We start from the raw sequence: 23822 nt of genomic DNA on the forward strand, positions 1-23822 counted from the left end.
TTTATTATAGCTCCTACTGGCAGGTTCATCAACAGCCTCAACTAGTGCCATTTACGTCTGTCCATCAGCCCGTCTCGATCCAAAGTGCCGTCCGGCACAACCATTACTTCTAGATTCCGTTTTCCCCTTCCACGTCAAACACGTTTTTCATAATGTTGTCATACGATAATTACCATTTACCTCGAAATCTGTCAGTAAAGTACTATATTTTAGGTAATTTCATTAAACATTATTTACAAAATCATGACATTCGGCCATCCGACAGCGTGCAGTCGCCTGGCGCACGCCCCACACAACTAAAATCACCAGTTCTAGAATAAACTGAAAGACTTGAATATAATTATGAGGCATCAATTAATCAAGTATTACAGATTTTTCACATAAACATTGAACACATTTATTTATACTAAACAATCATGACATTCGGGAGGTTAAGTTTTTGTTTAAGTATCCGACTCGGCATGTCACTTTTGTGAAATTGGAGAAAAAGATTTCTTTTTATGATTTTCGTAATTTCATAATAAAATTAATTAACCAGTGTGAGAGACCCTTAGGAATAGGTACCATTCAAGTTAGTGTCAAGCAACTGACGTTACGTCATAACAAATTAATCCTAAGAAGTACCTTTAGGCCGTACAACACTTATTAAGTCAATAAATTATTTCTTTGAATAACTCGATAACAGAGTTACGACACTAGTTTCTTAGAAAACTTGATTCTACTTTACCTAAAGAATCTTCCCTTAAAGTTAACGGAAATCAATAAAAACCGGCCAAGAGCGTGTCGGGCCACGCTCAGTGTAGGGTTCCGTAGTTTTCAGTATTTTTCTCAAAAACTACTGAACCTATCAAGTTCAAAATAATTTTCCTAGAAAGTATTTATAAAGTTCTACTTTTGTGATTTTTTTCATATTTTTTAAACATATGGTTCAAAAGTTAGAGGGGGGGGGGACGCACTTTTTTTTCCTTTAGGAGCGATTATTTCCGAAAATATTAATATTATCAAAAAACGATCTTAGAAAACCCTTATTCATTTTTAAATACCTATCCAACAATATATAACACGTTGGGGTTGGAATGAAAAAAAATATCAGCCCCCACTTTACATGTAGGGGGGGTACCCTAATAAAACATTTTTTTCCATTTTTTATTTTTGCACTTTGTCGGCGTGATTGATATACATATTGGTACCAAATTTCAGCTTTCTAGTGCTAACGGTTTCTGAGATTATCCGCGGACGGACGGACGGACGGACGGACGGACGGACGGACGGACAGACAGACATGGCGAAACTATAAGGGTTCCTAGTTGACTACGGAACCCTAAAAACACGTTGTACTTTCACAAAACTATCAAAAAAAACATTAACTTCACACGTGTATCCACGAAAAGTCAGGAAATTATACTTCTTGCCTTGTTAATGAAATAATGACATATTGATTCTTAAAGACGTGTTTACCTCACGTAAAAGACAAAATGTCACACATAAAACGGTCATTGCGTCATACAAAAGACATCACCGTATCACATACAAGACGCCTCTGCGTCACACAAAGGACACCTCTGTGTCACATACAATACGCCACTGCGTCACATAAAAGACACCTCCGTGTCACATATAAGACGCCACTGCGTCACTCAAAAGACACCTCCGTCTCACATATAAGACGCCACCGCGTCACACAAAAGACACCTCCGTGTAACATATAAGACGCCACCGCGTCACACAAAAGACACCTCCGTGTCACATATAAGACGCCACCGCGTCACACAAAAGACACCTCCGTGTCACATATAAGACACCACTGCGTCACACAAAAAACACCTCCGTGTCACATATAAAGACGCCACCGCGTCAACCAGAAGACACCTCCGTGTCACATATAAGACGCCACTGCGTCACACAAAAGACACTTCTGTCTTTGGTACGTGACGGTGACGGTTATATACCATGCCGACCAAAACTTTTCAGTGTACATTTTTTTGTGTGTAAATCCCTAATAACAATCGATCACCACCACCCATGTATTCCCGAAACATTAAACGAGTTGTTGTTGATTTTAATTGCATGGGGATTATCGCAATGGTTGGGATGTTTGGCACAGCAAATATACTAGGCACGTATTAAAAAAAAAAAAATGGATGGAAATTAGAACTAGACGAGGGGACAGTAACGGTTATGATTAAAATGCTATCATTACTAAAAAAGTCCACTGTTAGTTAGCTACCCTCAAATATTTTAAAATACGAGTTGGTATTCTAGGTAAAACATTATTACAAACAATCGAAACAAATAAAATAACACTAAAAATAACCGTCACTCAGTCAAAAACGGTTAGTTAAAAACGGGTAGGTACGTGTAAAAATATCAATAGGTACCCATAGATTTAGAATATATTTTTGAATTATACTTTTTGTTACACGTTTTCATTATTATAAGACTATATATGCCACTAAACTATACTAAACATCCCATTGAACCACTTTGAACGTTAAAATCTAAACCAAGATGTAGGTAATCACAAATCATACAAGAATTGAAACACTTTGTTTTTATAGACCGACGGTTATGAGCGTGAAGATCTCCAGACACTTCTGAGATATTATAGCTCCTACTGGCAGGTTCATCAACAGCCTCAACTAGTGCCATTTACGTCTGTCCATCAGCCCGTCTCGATCCAAAGTGCCGTCCGGCACAACCATTACTTCTAGATTCCGTTTTCCCCTTCCACGTCAAACACGTTTTTCATAATGTTGTCATACGATAATTACCATTTACCTCGAAATCTGTCAGTAAAGTACTATATTTTAGGTAATTTCATTAAACATTATTTACAAAATCATGACACTTTATATATAGGTGCAATAGTGGTGTAGGCGAGATGCTCACAACCTGTACCTGTAAAGTCACGATTTTGTTTGTTTTTTGAACCTTTGCAAAGAATGGCACTGAAACTTGAACCTGCCTCCTTTAAACAATACAAATGTGAGTATATTTTATATGTATGTGTTGACGATATATTTTTTTCTAATAAGAATATTATTCCTACCTACCTACTGTTTTATAACTACCTACTGTTTAGGTTAACTTCGTATGTATTTTATGAACCTCCAGGCCCCGTAGCCGAATGGCATTTCTCCGACGCCAAACGAAAGCGATACGCCGCTGGCTCTGTCGCGCCAATACGCAAGCGCGATAGAGATAGATATCTACTAGCGCTTCGTTTCGTGAGCGTTTCGTGAGCGTTTGTGCCATTCGGCTAGCCACCCAGGTCTATTTGTATTACTTTCAGTTTCTGTAGGTACATTATGTACTACATACCTATGTATGATGTATATTACGACTGTGTGTTCTAAATAAATTAAAAATATATATATATATATTCCATGATGTTTTGCCAATTTTTGTTACAATTGAGAAAAATAACATATTTACCGCGCGGACAAACATTGAATCCGGGTCATTATTGGGGAAGAAAATATAAACGAAAAAAAGGTAGTAATAAATTGGTTCATAGTTTAAGTAGTCATTGCTTTTCACGTAAATTATGAGAATATTTTTGTACGTATTTTTTTCACGTCACGTTTATTATTCGTATTTTATATTGGCATCAAAACGTCCTAGAAAAGTGTCGTTTTGATTCTTCTTAGCGGGTAAGAAATTCTCTATCCCAAGAAGATGTTGCTAATAAATATCTCCTAGCTTCTGTGGTTTTATTCGGCTTTTGCTAAAAAAATCTAAACAATTATGTAACCTACAATTTGCATGAAGTTGAAATAATCCGTCAGAAACTACCCTTACCTCAGCTGTATTAAGTTATTGCTCGACTTAACATGATGTGGCATTGGGTGGCTTCGCATCACAGTCTTGTATATTTATGTATATTTGAGGTTTCTCGGGAATTTATAACGATTTCAATGGAATTTGCTAGCTGGGTAGAAACACTCAAATATTTGAGTTTTTTTTATTTTTAAGCTCAGTCTACCAGTATTTGTACATATACCATAATATATTATACGACAAAATTACACAGAAACTTATACAATATATCTATAAAATATTTGTAGTTTGTACATGTGTGCAATTTGGGTCCCCCCATTAGCGTAAGTTGTTAACAAAAATTAACTCGCTGTCAGTTTTGTGACGATAATTAGGCATAAAATCTATAAAAAAAATCTTTTTTCACATTCTGAATGTAGATTATCGCTTAAAGTTTATGTAATTAACACAAAAACAATATTTTCTCAAACATGCAATGAAATATTGTCTTTACGTTCCTTAAAATGGGCTGGGAAGTATCGCTTTTTGGGCGCAACAACTCGAGAGGACTGTAAAGGGATTTCATATTATTTTTTAGGCCTAGGCCTGCAAAGTAACTTTTTTTTATAAAATATTGTCCTTTAGAGCATTTTTTTTATTTCATTGTATGTTTGAGAAAAGCACTATACATGCCTCGGCGTGAAAACGGATTCCCGGCCTCGTATCCCTATCCGGCCTCGCTCGCACGCTCGCTCGGCCGTATATACCCACTTGGCCGGAAATCCTCATTTTCCCGGCCTCTGATGTAATGTACTATTTTATTGAATCACAAAACTGACAGTGAGTTAATTTTTGTTAACAACTTTCGCTAATTGGGGGGTCCCAAATTCTGAAAATGCCCATATACTAGTTTTTGTACAAACCTAATTTCGCTTTTACTCATATCGAAAAGAACTTATATGTTTACTTTTCAGGGAATATTAGAAACTTATCATGATTTCCCCAAATAGTATTAACCCTTTACAAGTTCACAGTTCACGGCCCACAATTACAAGAGACATATTGATTATATCCGTCGTGAGCGAGCCGACCTCTGACGATTGTTCTGCCCAATTCAATGCCATTGTCTTTGGAGATGACCAGCCGGCCTAGCTAAATGACAACTGTTGACGCTAGACGCCGATCGAAACGCGGTTCTGGCTCTTTCGTGCCAATACAGAAGAGCGATAGAGATAGGTAGTTAGGCAAACGATCTTGAGTGTTTATGCATTTGACTACGTACTCAGAAATGACCAGGATTGGGCTTTATATCTTTATTATAAGGAACTAAGGGCCTACCAAAACACTGAAGTGTCAGGCATTATCTCTACTTAGATTAAAAGGAAAAGATGGTTTTCCTACTTGAGTATTTTAATTCTCAATTGAAAATGCTCAAAAACCTTTAAAGGAAAAAATAAATTTCTTCAGTACCTATTTCTATTGAAAATGTGTAAAACCAGCAATGTGCAAAACAGCAAATGTGTAAAACTAGCGCAAAAATTGGCTTCGGTTTCTCTTGTACCTTTGCGATATCTACAAGAAAGAACCGATAAATAAAATGTGTATGACCTAGTTGTATCAAATGTATTAGGCTGGTTCCTAGAAGTCGCCTAGCAACCAAAACCATTCTTTAGAAACTTTGCACCACTTTCCTACATTATGTCACATATCGGGGTTAATTTGATATTTGTCACCGTACACTTCAGGCCACGGAAATGTCAAGGCAAATAATGTTTATCTTTCAATTAAAACTGTAACAACTTAAGCGACTTCTATTTTACAAGCAATTATGCTTGTAATTTTAAGATACGTAAAGGTTAAAATCGTGTAAGGCTTGTTGATAGATTTGAGCCAATTTGGGATTGAAGAAGATATATCATGACCACCTCAACAATAACGTGACGAAACCCAAAAAATAAACACTCTTAATAACTTGCTCATGTTTGACAGCTACAATTAGGGTACTGTCACGGTGTGTCCGTCTGTCACGTCCGCACGTACACCCAAATAGTCATTAGATGTTAATTTTAAGGATGGTATAAATAACATTTTTTGATGGGAGACAGCACACATCTCATCTGCATCCTGTCGCAGACACATCCGAGATGAAGATCTTTCTGGTTCGTTTTTGTCATATGTTTCATATCTAATTTTCTTATTTCTTGACAAGGGTGCGGGAACATAAACGTAGACCAAGACATCCAAGACAACTACAAGAGTGTTACAGTGTTATAAGTAAATAAAATTCAAAACTACAAATGTGAATGTTCCGAAATATATTCAAAGATGTTTGAAGATTCAAGAAGATTACACAGGGAAAAACGAAAATTAAACTTTGAAACTCAACATTTCGAATTGAAAATTTGTGTTTAAGATACTTTCCGACATCAGATCAGTATTTAAAAAAAAAACTATAATTTCAAACCCATTGACAGTTTAGGAAGCAATATTTTTTTTACACATCACTTTGTGGCTTTATCCTTTTCGTGTCGTGAAGTGTACAGTGATATTAGGGTTAATAAACGAAAGTGTAACGATTTCATGTGACAATGGATTGTGAACAATAAAGTTTGTGTGTTGTTCGGATTAGAAGCTTTGTTACGAGTAGGATGCGATTATGGGGATTAACGCATGTTTTCTCTTTTTATTGCGAATATTTTAAAGTATTTCAATAAGATATTTCTCATTAAAGTAGAATTTAAGATCATTAGTGAACACATTTAGAAATCAAGATATATTATGTGTAAAATATGTTGTATATCACGGCTGATGTGAATCTGAAATCCGCTTTGCAATGAATCCCAAGACTTTGATTTTATACATGAAAACAACTGATAAAATAGTGGTTTGTAGTTTTCACAAATCTATTTACTTACCGAGTTATCTATCTGCTAAAATAGTGTTTAAGATGTTAACTGTTTGTCCAATCACCTTTTATTATATCCTTAAGCAGTACATTTAATATATTATCTTAATTTCCAGATTATCTGCCTGGCCTCCGGTCTGGCTTCTTCAGAGAAGCTGAACAGGAGTTACCTTCCACCACCAAGGTCCAAATACTCAGGGGGTACTCCAGGAGACATCGATGTACCTCTCGAGTTTCCCAAGCAAACACCTACAGGAATACCGCAAACTGGAAAACCTGAAATAGAACTTGGCATCGATGGACGACCAGCCCCAAAGGGGCCACTAGATAGTCAGAAACCTGGATTTACCTACGTCCAAAATTCTTATCCTGTCCCTAAGACTACTACGTCTTATGCTATAACTCAGACCACTACTTTCCCCGCTGGCTACGAAGGCTTAGATCAGCCTAATACTTTCGTAAATGGCTCATATATTCAACCAGGTGTATCAGGACAGCCAATTAGGGGACCAGGACGAGGACAACAACAATATCGGCCGGGACAGAGTCAGTCTACTGTAGCTCCTTACGGAACTACGGCACGACCACCGTTCCCAAATAATTTCAATGGCCTGGAATATTTGCCACCAGTGAGCAATAAGCAATTTCCTGGCCAAGTGAGTTCCAACCAAGATGGCTCTGGTTATCTATCTGATCTGCCTTTTGGAACTAAATATCAAAACGGACAAGTCCCAGTGAATCTGCCAGACTTCAATCAACAGAACCAATTTGTAGGCAACCAGAATATACCTTCGACTGTAGCACCTAAATATCAAAATGAAAGATTTGGACCTGGATCTCATCAAGGCCAGGAACATTTTGTAAGAAGCCAGATTCCTTCATCTACAGCGGCCCCTCAATATCAAATTGGTGAGAGATTCACTACTCCTCAGCAGAACCAATTTTTAGGAAATCAAAACTATCCATCATCAACTGCTGCTCCTCAGTACCAAGGTGGTCAAAGGTTGACAACCCCTGGAGCAAACCAGCAAAACAAATTTACAAGATATCAGGAGTTTCCATCATCAACTACGGCACCAAAATTCCAAACTGGGCAAGGAATAATAACTCCTGGACTAAACCAGCAAGTATTTGGATCCCGAATTCCTGTCCAGAGTCAATACATTGGAAGTCAGTCTACTGCAGCACCTACGCCTGGATCGATTCAACAGAACCAATATCCAGGAAGTGAAAACTACCCTTCAACTGCAGCCCCGAACTATCAAGACGGACAACATTTTACGACTCCCGGTCAAATTCAAGGAGGACTAATACCTGGCCAGCAACCTTTTGGCTCTCGTGTGCATGATAACCAAAGTATACCTTCGTCTACCGTTGCTCCTCAACTCCAAGACGGCCAACGTTTTATTACACCAGGATACTCCACCCCCGGATATGTCCAAGAAGGCTATGGATCTTCGGTGCCTTCGGAGGAAAATCAGTATAAGTATCCAGAAAGTCAAAATATACCATCATCCACAATACCACAATATCAATCTGGCCAGCAATTTACTGGTGGTCAGAATTTCCCATCAACTGCTGCTCCAGACTACCAAAATGGACAACGATTCACAACCCCTGACCAATATCAAGGACAATTAGTTTCTCAACAACAGTCTGGATCTCCTAACCAAGGTCAACCTATGGGCAATCAGAACTACCCATTATCAACCGTTGCCCCTCAGTACCAAGACAGTCAACGTTTTTCGACTCCTGGTTCTCAACAAATATTTGGATCTCCTCAACAGAATCAATATGGAAATCAGAACTTCTCGACTTCAACCGCTTCTCCTCAATACCAAGACCAACGTTTCTCTACCCCTGGTCTATCCAACCAGCCTTCTTATCCTGGGTCCACCGCTGCCCCGCAATATCAGCAAACATTAGCGCCTTCTCCAGGAACCAATCAGCAAGGGATACCGAGCCGGCCGGTCTACAATCAACAGTTCCCATCTTCGACATCAGCACCTCAACGTTTTATTCCCGGCTCTCAACCCCAGTTCGGTACTAACATTCCTACGCCTGGAACAGAGGTAGCTTTTCCACAACAAGGATTACCTGGCAGTGGTACTTATGGTAGTACCCAACAGCCTCCAACCGAATCAGGTTCCATCTATGGAACTGCTCCAAGCTTCTCCAATCAAAGATTTCCGAGTACAACTGTTGGAACTTACCCAGCCGACAATTTTGCTTCTACACCTGGTTTTGGACCTATTATTGGACAGAGACCTGAACGCCCTCAGGCCGAGAGTGATAGAAACGCGGAGATTTTATCTTATGAAAATGTACTTACTCCCGAAGGTTACTTCTACAGTTATGATACATCCAATGGTATTCATGCTGATGAGATTGGTGAAGTAGGTAATGGCACTAGAGCGCAAGGAGGCTTCAGCTACACTGGCGATGACGGAAAAGTGTATACCGTCGTTTATACGGCTGATGAGAATGGTTTCCGACCTCGTGGTGATCATTTGCCGACCCCGCCACCAATTCCAGAAGCAATCCAACGAGTTATCGATCAAGCAAACTTGGATAAGGAAGCCGGAATCGATGATGATGGTAAGTCTGACAATATTTTTTAATTTCATTCCATTTATTCATGTAACTAAATTCAGTCACAGGTAAACCGTACGCTCCAGCCTTTGTGACTAGTATGTATTATCAATTATCCAATACAACAGTATTAACTTATTAAGTTGGAATGGCGAAAGAAAGTAATCTAATTAAATGAACTAGATCTTAATTATAATTATTAAGTTGAATAGTACGTCTAGGTTAGATGTGAGGTGACAAAGTGTAACAGTGCCATAGACCTGCATTGTATTGGATAAATTCGTTAGTTGTGATGGCATCCTCATATTTTAATACTATAAGTTATTAAGAGTGTTACGCTTTATAAGTATTAAAGTTTATTAATACATATTTTTTTGCAGGTTCTTACAATGAAGAAAAATACGGATACATGAAATATGAAGGTCCATTAAAACAGTTTAAGGCAAAGAACAGGACTGTATCTTTAATTAATGGAGCAGATATTCCGGAAAGTATTGAAGATGGTAGTGATGGACAGAACAGAAAGGTATTTAGACCCAAAGGTAGTCGGCCAAGTTCAATCGCAGGAAGTACAGAAAACTTAGACAAAACCGATATAAATGAATCCGATTTAGAATATGTTGACATGGACAATCAAAATAATAAGGAAGGTAATAGGCATCCCAGTGCTAAAAGACCGAAACCTATTAAAAATCTGACCGTCGAAGAAAATAGGTCAAACAGATTAAAAGGAAAACATACAACAATGAAACTCGACGTTCACTCGAATAAAGATAATTCCGGTCATCCGATATCAAGTGGTGAATATGAAGATAAAGCATCAGATGAAGAGTTTGGTGAAACTGGGGACAACGATGATCTACAAGATTCTGATGAGTTCGACTTTGATTCAGATTTGGTAAACTACAGAGATGACCCTAATAACAGAACTGATTTCCACGGCCTGAACAAGTATCTCCCGGAATCCAAGAAAATTAACAGGAAAAATCAATCTGGTAAAAAACGACCAACTGTGCGAGTTGATGGTATCAAGAAACCTGCTGTGACTGAGACAGATGAAGATATTTATAACAAAGATAACCAGGATAATAATCCTGACTTTGAAGATAAATCACACACTCGCATCCCATCCAGGAAAAACAAATTTGAACAGAAAGTGAAAAATCAGTCCAAAATTACCGGTCAAACGGTACCGCTTGATAGTGACGATGAAATCAATACGTACGATGACGACGAAATTAGCGAAAATGAAAAATATGATTCTGATGGTGTCCCTAAGTCAGTCAGCCAGAACAGTAAAATTAAACCGGCAACTTCTGAGTCAGAACATAAAATTTCCGGTAAGCCTAAGCGACCGACTGCAAACCAAGAGGCAGGAATTTCTAACAATAAAGAGAACGCCTCACCATCAAACGAAGACACTGGTTACGAATATACTCCACCGCAACGCAAGTTCGGCTCAGAAGAGGCCACCAAGTTTCCATCAAGAACTAACCAAAAGGGAGTACAGACAACTGTGCGACCTTTCTTAACTAAAAACGTTTATGGTGATGACGAACCTACTGATGACTATATCGACCAATACGGTAACGTTCAACATGGTAAATCAAGACGCCCAATGGTTCCTCAGAAATACCCTGGTTATAACCAGGACAGTGACAGGTATGGCCAGAAAAACCTCGAAGAGAATCAGGTTATAGGGTTCTCTACAACTAAGAGACCCATATCATTCGAAACTCGACGACCTTTTGGAAGGCCACAAACCACAGTGACTCCGCAATATCAGCAAGGCGTAACTGGGCAGGAAGGTGAGAGTTACAACCCTGAATTAAATCAAAATCAAGTATTCTCGACAACCAGGAGACCTGTATACGGAACTTCTCAGCGACCTTTTGGAAGACCACAGTCCACTGTAGCGTCTCAATATGAAGACCAAGGAGCAACTGGTCAGGAAGGAGACAGTTATAGCCCTGAAATAAATCCAAATCAAGGATTCTCCACAACGAGGAGACCTGTCTCATATGGCACTTCTCAGCAACCTTTTGGAAGACCACAGTCTACTGTACCACCTCAATACCAAGATCAGGAAGTAACTAGTCAGGTGTACAATGAACCTTCCAACCAGGGATCTCAAAGGCCCGGTGATAAACTATTCTATAACACTAACGCTCCTAATAGAGGAACGGTCGATAATGTTATCAGCAACACAACACCGTTGCCACCATCAGGACCAGACTCCATAAAATAACGACCAGGACAATATCAGAACCGACCTACTGGTCCATATTACGAAACATCACCTACTGGAGAAACCTACATTAGACCTGGTTCAAACAAATCTGGTCAAGTACCTAGTACAACTTATAGACCAAACTATAGCTTTGGAGATAGGACAAGTCCTGTATTAGTTGATGGCTCCGGAAGACCGATTCAAAGTACCACCGCTCCTGGTTTTGACCGGACTCTAAAACCTGTATACTCAGTAAGACCTAATGGTGACTTAAAACAAGATGGATTCAGTCCAAATGCAGGGCGTTTTGGAGTGACCTCTGGCCCTGAAACTTCTGGATATCAATCTACTTCATCACCAATCGGTGAAGATTTCAGTGGCCCGAAGCAACCCCAAAGATTTGATCCCCAAACTGGATACCATTATAAATAAACGACTTGTTGACTATTTAAAGATTGTATCAACACGGCTATTACGAAATAAAATGTTATTTTGAATATTATAATGTCTTTTTCTCGAAAATTGGGGTGGGTCAAAACATTTTTCGTTACATTTTTATTTTCCATCGTAAACAATATCTTAAAACTCTAAGAGTTATTCCTGAATTTTAACTTGTCAAATTATTAAGATCAACGTTTATTATAACACTTCTTAAATAGATAATAATTAAGTATTATTCAAGGAGTACCATATTAGTAAGCAGTTAAGTCATCGGTCTATTTCTATTAGTTAAACATTTAAATAGGTATGAAATTGTTCCTAGATCTCATTTCGTAATCCATGTTTTTAATCAAGATTTCTATCACATTACATTATAATATCCCAAAAAACTAAATCTTAATTACAGATCTCTTTACAGGCAATGATATTACCAATCTCAGTCGGTGTTAAAAACCTCTTACGATCAATAGACTTGACAAGTATTTGCTTAACGAAAAGATCGGGCTTTTGTGTTGAGATAAGTGAGATGCATAAGAGCGAGCTGAGTCATTGACTTGTTGAACTCTGCCGTAGATCCCTGTGTGACTGCGCAAGAGCAAGTGAGTCGAAATTTTAGCTAAACCAGTGTCACAAGACCTGCGATAAACATATTTACCTGCCCGTTTAACGTTCAAGAACGAAATAAAGGCATTTTACAATTCAGATTTTTAGATAGATTTGTGTTTGTGTTTCGGATAGGATTGAGATTAAGAACTAGTTTGTTTCCATTGTGTTCATATTAAATGAATTGTGCACGTTTTTGCGTGATTTGCAACAACTCCAATCCATATATCCAATATAAAATCACATATTGGATTACATAAGCAATCGATTCATTAATGTACCACTCCGTATACTATTGGAATAGCTTCGTATGCAATCACGAAGTTCATCAAAAGCTCTCGCAGGCAGCTCCATCTATTGTAATCTCGTTACAATTTTTAGACCTTGGGAAGCGCTCGCGCAGTCAAAGCACTGTAACTATGGTAACGGATGTTTGGTGTAGTGTGTGAAATATTCGATAGATGGCGTTTTTAAAGCTGTCGAAAGCTTAACATTTTAGAATTATAAAATTAGTTTAAATTATAGTTCTACAGTTTTAGATATGAATTGTTTCACCGGACTTGTATTTTTATAATACGTCCTAGTGACCTTACCACAAGTATGACACTAATATCACTCTCATTTATACTGGTATAGAGTAGGTATTAGAAAAATAAGTTACGAAGGCGCAGACATTAGTGAACATATCAGTGTCAAACTCATGATAAGGTTACATAATGATTTTTAAAATTTTATTTTTTTAGTAATGTGGCAACCTTGGGCTATAAGGCCTATAAGTTATAAACAACATAAGTACAAGCCTTACAAATGAGCTATTTTTATAAATGACCAAATATTACATAAAATGTAATTTGCACTACAAAATAAATTAGAGCAAAAACACTCAATTGCCGATGATTGGTACCCTTGGCTCTTTTGTCCTTGGAATCGGCTCAAGATGTTTAGCCAACGTGTCAATCTATGAGGCAGTGTAACGTAGACATGTCTTTATATTATTTTTCCATATTAATCAACAGAACCATCTTCACAATGTTGTTACCTTTCTTTCACCCCCTGAATAGCTAAGAGTGGTGTAGAAACACTTGAAACTATAGAACAGCTTCGTCCAATTTAGGCTCATACCTATATTGAATGGAGCGTATAGTTGCGTTGAAGCGTTTGATACTGAATGTACATACAATATTGTACATGTAAATAGACTGTAAACTACATTATACACAGTGTTTTTTTTTTGTTTTCCGTTAAATTCGATACATCGTTAGGTTCATTATCAGGAACCATCCTTTAGTGAAATTCGCAAAAATTTTTTTTTATCATTTTCATACATAATAAATGAAATTATTAGTGTGAGAGACCCTTAACAATTACATTCAAGTTAGAGTCAAGTGATTGACGTGTCAAAACAAATAGCATTAGGAAGTAAAGGCTGTCACACACGTGTTCAGTAATAACTCGATGATCGTAAAAGTTAAGACGCTTGTTTCTTAGAGAAATCAATTGTAATTTGATCTAAAGAATCTTCCCTTAAAGTTAACGGAATTCAATAGCAATGTAAGAGAGTAAGGCCTGAGTGGAGGCTGGGAGCGGAGCGTTCGGCGTGGCGGGCGAGCGTGCTTCCACCCTACGCAGCGTCGACTTAGGACACTTGTACGAGCTTCAATTGTTTGACATGCACGCCGCACGCCCCGCTCCGGTGCACGCCCAATATGAGCGTATACTCTTGCCTTACATCACAGTATAATAAAGAGTACTATCGTACAGTATGGCCACTCCCGCTCCCCGCTGAAAGTGCCGCCCACCCGGTTACCTCACAGTTACCGCCTGTCAAAAACGCCAACAGTCGACCTGTCATATTTCACTCACACAATCACAGTACGCGTTCTCCTAACACGAGCTTAGACTCTGTGAAGGAACGCGCCTCTTTCATATATGTTTGATCGCCAGTGTCCGAGGTGTGCTTACATGCAGAATTAGTGTGGCATTAGCCATGGAGCGCATATGTTAAGCATGTTGGTTAGGCACTGAACTTGACACGAGCCGGAACCGGACCAATAAATGGCCCCCTCTGACCCCATTACGACCACAAAAACGGACAGACACACAAAAAGTGCGTTACAACTCATCTGCTTTTTATGTAATGTTCATTTTTATGCCGTAGGCAGTTTTTGTTAATTTCTGTTTTAATGTGAATTGTCTTTATTTTGTAAGAACTATAGATACTCATACCCAGTATAGGCTACTTGACCCCTTTTTAAAGTCTGTCTTATATCTGTCTGTCGTACTGTCCAATTAACCGAAATAAAATATTACCATATTTTATTATGACTTAAAACAGCAAAAAATATTTTTAAAGTATACTTTTACGTAATCAGGCAAAAACAACACAGTCATGTTTTAATCTATCGACTTTGGAGCCATCGGGTCTCTCTGCAGGGGACGGCAAGAGGCCTGATGGCTGCACTCTGGTGCCATGGAGCCTTGGTCGCCCTTTAGCGTGGGACGCGACCTGCGTTGATACGCTGGCCCCGTCCCACATTGAAGGGTCTACACGGAAGCCTGGGTCTGCCGCAGACCAGGCATAGACACTCAAGCGACGCAAGTATTCGTTCTTAATGAACGAATACGAGTTTGCGGCGCTTGCAGTGGAAACGCTGGGTCCTTGGTCGACTGACACGAAAAAATTCGTAAAAGAGGTGTCAGTTCGGCTAGTGGGCGTCTCAGGCGACCCTAGGGCGGGCTCTTTTTTGCCCAGAGAATAAGTTTGGCGATTCAGAGGGGGAATGTAGCCAGCATATTGGGGGGTTTCCCGGAGGGAGATGAATTGGGAGAAGTTTTTTATATATAGTTTTTAGTTTTATTAGTTTGTTTTGTGTGGTTTTATGTTTAGTTGTAAATCTTAGTAAGTTAGTTAATTTTAAGATTTCGTGTGTCCGTCTTTAGAATAAGATTTATTATTAAGTAACTTCTTGTGTGTTCATGTGTACTTTATGTTTTATGTATTGCAATAAATGGCATTTATAAAATCTATAGATTATCTGTGCAGCAGGTCATTCTACTCGAAAACAACATTTTCTGACTTTTAAGTATGAGGCATTAAATTCATTATGTCAGTGATTGTTTTGACATGAAGTAAGTTCGAATTCGATGACGTCACTACATCGCTGACAACGTCGGTGGCCAAAAAAAACAGACATTTTTAATCGAAAATACGCTTTCAATACCCAAAAATCTATAAAATATTCGTTTTTTATGTCAAATACTACAGAAGACAATCATTTATTGTGCCAAATTCGATATGAGTCTAGTAGCCTATTCAACTGGCGGGTATCTATCTATTTAGTTACAAGCAATTATTTACGGGTTGAAGGTCATAAAATGTGTGCCATAAACTTTGGCTTTATGATCTTAACGTTTTATAATTGGGTAGACATTTTTTCCATAATAAAACGGTGCTTCCATAATAAAAGTTCCACCGTTTGAATACCTTACCTATAAATAAATAAATAAATAAATAATATATAGGACATTCTTACACAGATTGACTGAGGCCCACGGTAAGCTCAAGAAGGCTTGTGTTGTGGATACTCAGACAACGATATATACAATATATAAATACTTAATATACATAGAAAACATCCATGACTCAGGAACAAATATCTGTGTTCATCACACAAATAAATGCCCTTACCGGGATTCGAACCCAGGACCGCGGCGTAGCAGGCAGGGTCACTACCGACTGCGCCAGACCCGTCGTCGACAGTAACGTAAATAATAATGTTACCGGTTACTTAAGGGGGTGTAATATTTACCTCTTGTCTAAATTACTACTGTAGTCCGAACTATCCCTTTAAATGCTGGGTGCGTCCGGCAAGTTTCTCGAACTTTTGACAGTTTAATCTCTTTTAATGTCTGCCATCTTGACAATTAACCAGAGTTAACCATCTCAAGTTTGCCAATACAAAACTTAACAAGTGTAATATTCGCATAGGCCCATCTTATCCTGTCAAAAATGATCACGCGCACCATCAAATACCGGTTAATCTATCCTGATCTGGTCTAAATTTCGCAAGTTAGCAAGTGCTCATCCAATAGGTCAACAGGTCACGATTATAGTGCGTAGCCAACATTCTGTCGTTTACGTTACGAACGCAAACTAATATTGAAAGGAAGAGTGAAAGAGAGACACACACTCTGTGTCTCTTTCAGTATTCCTTTGCTGTTCTTTCTTTCAATCAATCAATCAATCAATCAAAATATTCTTTATTCAAATAGGCTTACAATAAGCACTTTTAAATTGTCAACAGTGTACAATATTCATCTTATTCTAAATATCAGAGCAATTTATTGGTGCAATAAACAATATTGTTTTAAAACTACATTGATTTAATAAAATGATATCAATCTAAATTGTATAAAAAAATACTAGTATAAAAACTTCTAGAATAAATTCTAAATGTCAAAAAAATTGTATAAAAATACATTGAATTATCAACAATTATCATCATTAATAAGCTATATAATTAATGGTTTTCAACAATACTTGTATCCCACGGTGTTTCATCATTCATGTAGTCTTGTGTGCTGTAGTAGGCTTTAGAGATCAGTATACGCTTTACAAACATAATGTTTAAATCGATTAAAAGACAGTTCAGTGATGGCATTAGGAAGTTTGTTATAAAATCTTACACAATTACCCATGAATGATTTTTTAATTTTATGGAGCCGAGTGAAGGGCACTGCAAGCTTATGCTTATTTCTAGTGTTTATATTATGTACATCACAGTTTTTCTTAAATTTACAAATGTTTTTATGTACATACATAATATTCTCATAAATATATTGACAATGCACTGTCATTATATTAATGTCCTTAAACTTATCTCTAAGTGAGTCTCTATGGTTCATTTTGTATATTGCTCGAATAGCCCTCTTCTGCAGAACAAATATGGTATTTATCTCTGAAGCACTGCCCCATAGTAAAATACCATATGACATAATGCTGTGAAAGTAACTAAAATAAACTAATCGAGCTGTTTCCACGTCTGTTAACTGACGGATCTTGCTCACTGCAAATGCTGCAGAGCTCAGTCTATTCGAGAGGGTAGCAATATGGGGACCCCACTGAAGTTTAGAATCTAAAGTTATGCCAAGAAAAACTGTACTATCTACCAGTTCCAATTCCTCATCCTTCACAACGACACTTGCTTGTTCATTTTTAGCATTACTCGTTACAAACTTAATACATTTAGTCTTTTTCTCATTTAACAATAAGTTATTAACACTAAACCAATTAACTACTTCGGAAATAGCATTGTTTACATTTTCACAAGTTTGTTGCTGACGTTTGACTTTGAAAATAAGGGAAGTATCATCTGCAAACAATACTATATCATGGTGGGTCTTTACAAGATATGGCAGGTCATTAATGTAGATAAGGAACAGGAAAGGCCCCAATATTGATCCCTGCGGTACACCCATAGAGACTAGTGACCCCGGTGAGCGCTGTCCATTCACGTCGACCCTTTGTATTCTATCGTGTAAGTAAGATTTGACTAAATTCAGTGCCGATCCTCGCACTCCATAGTAGTGCAATTTCCTGATCAGTGTTTCATGACAGACGCAATCGAAAGCCTTAGATAAATCACAGAAGATACCCAAGGCATCCTGTGACTCCTCCCAGGCATCGAAAATCTGTTTGATTAGCTCAACACCAGCGTCGGTTGTTGAGCGACCCCGTGTAAAACCAAATTGTTTATTGTGCATTAGATTATTGATGTTAAAATGTTGCAATAGCTGAAATAACACTAACTTTTCAAAAATTTTGCTGAATGTCGGTAACACTGATATCGGTCTAAAATTAGTGGGGTCGGATGTGCTACCAGATTTAAATAATGGAATGACTTTACTGTGTTTCATAAGATCAGGAAACTCACCACAATCAACACTGTTATTAAAGATAACTACCAAGTCAGGCGCTACAATTTCTATTAAAGATTTAACACCATGGACAGAGACTCCCCAGAGGTCACAAGTTTTTTTAATATTAATTGATTGAAATGCCTTAATTATATCTGAGGTACTAACATGTTCAAATACAAGGTCTCTACTACATTCTGTGACATTATCTTCTAACAATGTAACGGCAGATGCGGGTGATGAATTTAAGTGCCTAGTTGTGGAAACTGGTATATCAGTGAAGAACTTTTCAAATTCTGTTGCTACTTCTAAATTGGAATCTACAATTTTGCCATCAATTTTTAATTTCAGTTCATTTGTTCTTTTTTGACCGACCAGTCTCCACGTTAATTACTTTCCACGTTGCTTTAATTATATCGGAACTACTTTTAATTTTCTTGCTTAAATAATTACGTTTAGCGGTATGACAATCTAATTTAAACTGTTTCGAAAATTGTTTGACATGTTCTTTAAATTCATCACTCGTATTAAACCGCCGTTCCTCATACTTGTAGGAACGAAGACGTGCATACAATGCACGTCTTCGTTGATGTAACTCTGCAGTTGCCCACTCACTAAAAACTGATGCATCACTAACCGTGACCGTTTTTGTTGTAAATATCGTATTATAATTTTCCATATATGTGTGAAAGAATGAATTATACATATCATTAGGACTCATGTTTGGAGACAGAACGGGTAGCGCCTGAACTAAACTCTGTTTCATTCTTTCCACGCGGTCCGAGGTTACTGGTACAAAAGTTATCTGTTTTTTCCAGGTATTTTTCCTAGCAGCTTCAAATACCATTAATTGACCTAAATGGTCGGACTCTAAATTACTGATTACATTTTTTGTAATAGGAAAAATATCTGTGAAAATATTATCTATACAGGTTGCACTAGTAGCAGTCACTCTAGTAGGCTCCATAAAAATGTGGTTCAGATTACATGATTTGAAAAAATTCAACAGCCTACAACTTAATGTCGAATTTTCTAAAATATTTACATTAAAGTCGCCGCAAATAAGTAATTTCTTGCTGGAAGGCGATATTTTCAGTAGCACAGATTCCATTATGCTTTCAAATAATTCAAAATTACTTAATGGCGGCCTATACACGCACACAACAATAAATTGCTCCAATTCTACTGCACTTAGTTCTATAGTCCGTTCAACAGACATGGACACAATATCCTTGCGTTCCTTAAATTTTAACTGATTATTTATTATAATTAACGACCCACCATGTATGGAACTATGCCTGGTGAACGAACTTCCTACCTGGTGATTAATAAATTGAGGCATTAATTCATTATTTTTTAACCAGTGTTCAGTAATACATAAAATATCTATATAAAAATCCTTCATAAAAAGTTCAATTTGTAAATCTTTACCTCTAATACATTGAATATTTTGATGCACCAGGTGGATATACTTCCCTTGCTTACAGTTTTTTTCCTTATATTTACTTAAGTCTAGATTGCCAGAGACAGAATCTTTTGTCTTAAAAGCTAGTTTAAATCATTGGTTATGACTGGAACCAATTCCAAGTTCATACTTTGCTGCTCAATAGGAGCAGAATTGTCTGCCAAATTTTTGGCAGAAATGTCAAGTAAATAGGATAGCGATAATGCTATTTGTCTTTTGTAATAATTTGAAAGGTAACAATTACCTTTAGTCAAAAATACCATAGGCATATGGTATTTACTAACAAATTTGTTAGTGTCAATTATGCTAACCTTACTACTATATGTACAAAGATTATATAAAGCTATATTTAACTTATGTCTAGTGTTATTTTCTGCCTCTGACATTTGGGAACAGTAGGGGAATGTGAAAAAAATAATTTTATGCACTGCCATTGAGTTTAACTGTTCAAAGTATTTGACCAAATTATTTTTGTTCACATTGCCCCTATTTCCCATAAAGATAAGCAGTGTCGTCTGAGAATGAATATCACTGTCATTTAAAATTTGTTTTAAAATATTTTCAAAACTACTATGAGGCAAACAATGGTTGATTGTACTAAGTCCCTTTAAGTAAAAGTTTAGAAATGAGCTCATATCGCTTCCAATTTCATCACAGTACATAATAACATTAGGCTTAGGTATACATTTTAGAGAAGTGTCGAAAGAGCTACTACCACTTATATGCTGTTGTTGTAAACTGTCATACAGGCTTGGGTAGAGTGTGCTGGTTGACAAATCCCCGGTCACCTGCTTACATGCACATGACTGGGCATTGGTCAACGACTCAAAGCGGTCTGAATTATGCTTTATCTGGGATATTAAGTCATCCATAGCCAAAGAATATTCATTAATAACTTTTTTTGAACTTTCATTTATGCCTTCCAAAGATTTTATTGAATCCTCCAAAGTCTGAATTTTTGATTTTAACGCCTGTGTGTCAGTTTCATACTGTAATTTACTATTTTCTAACTGAGCAGAATACAAATCCAACTTATCCACTAAGCCTATATTAACTTTACAATATTTTAATTTTTTGAAAAACAATTTATTTATTTTTGACAGTTTTTCTTTTTTTCTAATGACTTTATTCAATTTAATATATTTCTTTAGTTTGTTTCCGCTGCAATTTACTAACCTTGGTGTGGTGGTATCATTGGCTAAATCTGTAGTGACCAAAGGGATTTCAATTGCTGCGGTAACCAACTGGGAGTCAGGCCGGACCAGTTCCTCGAACAAGGTCTGAGTGTGTGCCGCAGCTGCTTGGTTTTGGGCCTCCCGTAGCTCGTAGATTTGTTCGTGGGCGTCGTGCAGTGCTCTCTCCAATGAGTCGATGTCTTTCAGGGCCTGTTCATATGCAGCGTTGCACTCCATAAACCTGTCAACCGTCTCCTGAAGCCGGGCCCGCTCTGAATTTACATTATTGTAATCACTCTCTAATGTACACAGTTCCTTTTTCAACTTATCGTTCCTATCAATTACTAATAAAAGCTCTTTCTCACTGTCTTCTCTTTCACTGAGCAATTGAGCACTAAATTCCTTGGATTGTTTTAATTCCAGCAAGGTAAGTTGGAGCTTATCACACTTTTCAGGCTCCTGCTGGAGAGCCGCTGCTGCGGCTGCTGCAGCTGCTCTGCGTGTTTGCATTGTAGATGGGTTTTTAATGTACTAAACACTAAAACAAAGCAAGAAATTGCTTACTCAAGCTCAGCGGTTGCAGGTAGGTACTTACATGAAATAATGACGCTTAACTATGTCTACACTTGTTCTAGCCTTGTACACACGTTAACACTGAATTGAAAAACACAATTAACAATAACTAGTGACAATACGACCTAGAAAGTGTACAAAGGCGAACAGATAATTCAAATTTATAACCTATAACGGCTACAAACCTGAGACATCAAAGACACTGGTAAACGTCACTAAAACACTTCACTTATTATATTTATACAAAACTTAATGTTAAATCTACTTAGTTTACACTTAAAATAGTAATTATTACACAAAATATCCTTAAAAAATAATTATTTTAAAGGGACCTAGCAAAATCAGCTGCTTATCGTTTGACAGCCGGGGTTGCCGACTTTCGCTGTTGTTGTCCGAGCGATTCACACTGCTGCAAGTAGGCACCGTTGCACGTTGCCGTAGCGAAGGGTTTCTCCAAACCTATCGACGGGGATTCGGGGAAGCATTCGCCACGACATTTGTCTGAGGGTAATTCTCAAAATAGTGGCATCGTACCCTGCCTTCACGTTTTTGAATAGAAAGTATGCGAAATATATAATTTTCACATATAATTAAAATTTTCATAAGTAGGCATTAACGTGACACATCGAGGCCAACACATATTTTTTCTATAAATATAATACTTTTGTAAAAAAAAATAAAGAAGACCGTTTTCTACTGTACCCTGCCTTGTCACAACGCGACACTGCTCAAGTTTTCGCTCTATAGATTATTAAATTGCAGTTTTATGATAACGAAATATCGTTTTTTGTAGAGAATAGACTACTATATTCTTAAATATACGTTGCACGGGATGTTTCGATTACTTTTGAACACTAATTTTCAGCTTCAAAGTTTGTCCAGCGATATTTTCTCCATATCCTGTGTGTCCGCGGTATTGCACCTCACTCACACACAGAAAGTCTTATTGAGGCCCTAATATACGTAAAACACGTAGCCAGTATGGTTCTAGCCGCCGGTGTAAAGGTTTGTGTGTGAGGTGCTGCGGTCTTGTGGTTAGAAGTTTTCAAAGTGTGACGTTCGGAGTTTGTAACAGGTATGTCCACTTTATTCTGGCATGATTATTTTAAAATATTAATACGGCAGTTTTCTTACCAATAACATTTTAATGTTGAATTGAAGTATAACTATGTATATTAAAATTATGACAGTTGTATTATCAACAGTTTCGGAGATAATATCTAGTTAATCGGATTTTCACTACACCCTGTGTAACTTTATCCTGCCATCACTCTGCAGGGTAAAGTGACTGTTGACAGGATAAAGAAACACAAGTAAAAAAAAGCTATTTTGACATGGTTTTTACTAACTTGCAATGTATGTATGTATGTTTGTATGTATGTTGAGGTCAAATCTTGCAACCCAATTTGAAGCAGAAATATTCAACCGACTGAGCTGAAATTTTGTATACACGCTGCGGATGACGTTCGCATATTAGCGCCGATATGGGGCATTGGGTCCTTCGATATTGGGCTATAGTCTGCTCAGCGCCGAAGCAGTCCCGACGAGGCTAGGAACCAATTTGATAAAATGTTCCTCGGAGTACCAATTTTGGTTTGAATTTAAGCCCAAGTACTTAATTTGGGGCGTAAGAGGGACCGCCTCACCGCCAATAGGCAAGGCAACATCCCTATCGCTCTTGCATATAGGCATTACAGAACCAGATTGCATTTCGATCGGCGTATAGCGTCAACAATTATCATTTTGGCTAGGTCGGCAGCAATCACTTTCTTCGGGCAGAAGCCAACCTTTCCTTCGAAAACCACGTTATCGGTCGTGACAAGTAACACCGCAAGCCCAAACAAATTAATGCGCCTAACTGTGAGCTCAGTTACCACTGTGGCTCTCCTTATTATCCTGGTACTTTCTTCCCCTCACGGCTACTATTGTGTCATCGGCATAACAAATGGTGATCATGCGGAGAAGTTGGACTACTCTGATAGCCAAGTCAAAGCCAATGCTCCAGAGCAGGCGCCCAGTACCGACCCCTGTGGAAAACTGTGGGTAGGTTATGATTATTATGAATATGGATGTGGGTAAGAAGAAGAATAAAGAAGTCAGTCTTGATTTGAGCACGTAGTCTCATTGACCTGTCCCTATACGTTTATATGGCGCAGCCGGTAG

At 37.7% G+C, this 23822-nt stretch overlaps 1 protein-coding gene across 1 annotated transcript; it reads left to right on the forward strand.

Annotated features, from left to right (window-relative positions):
- The first annotated feature begins 5881 nt into the window (after positions 1 to 5881).
- On the forward strand, positions 5882 to 11982 carry LOC125234738. Its single transcript, XM_048141125.1, has 3 exons — positions 5882 to 5918; positions 6781 to 9262; positions 9637 to 11982. The coding sequence occupies exons 1-3, from the start codon at positions 5904 to 5906 to the stop codon at positions 11502 to 11504; spliced, it is 4365 nt and encodes a 1454-aa protein (XP_047997082.1). The 5' UTR covers positions 5882 to 5903; the 3' UTR covers positions 11505 to 11982.
- Positions 11983 to 23822: the final 11840 nt, after the last annotated feature.

Source organism: Leguminivora glycinivorella, chromosome 16 (genome assembly GCF_023078275.1).
Source record: "Leguminivora glycinivorella isolate SPB_JAAS2020 chromosome 16, LegGlyc_1.1, whole genome shotgun sequence".
NCBI lineage: Eukaryota > Metazoa > Arthropoda > Insecta > Lepidoptera > Tortricidae > Leguminivora > Leguminivora glycinivorella.

What these genes read in the sequence shown, in the direction of transcription:
- LOC125234738 (XM_048141125.1), top strand. An exon ending in AGCCGGAATCGATGATGATG is followed by an intron (nt 9,263 to 9,636) that starts GTAAGTCTGACA and finishes ATTTTTTTGCAG; the next exon opens with GTTCTTACAATGAAGAAAAA.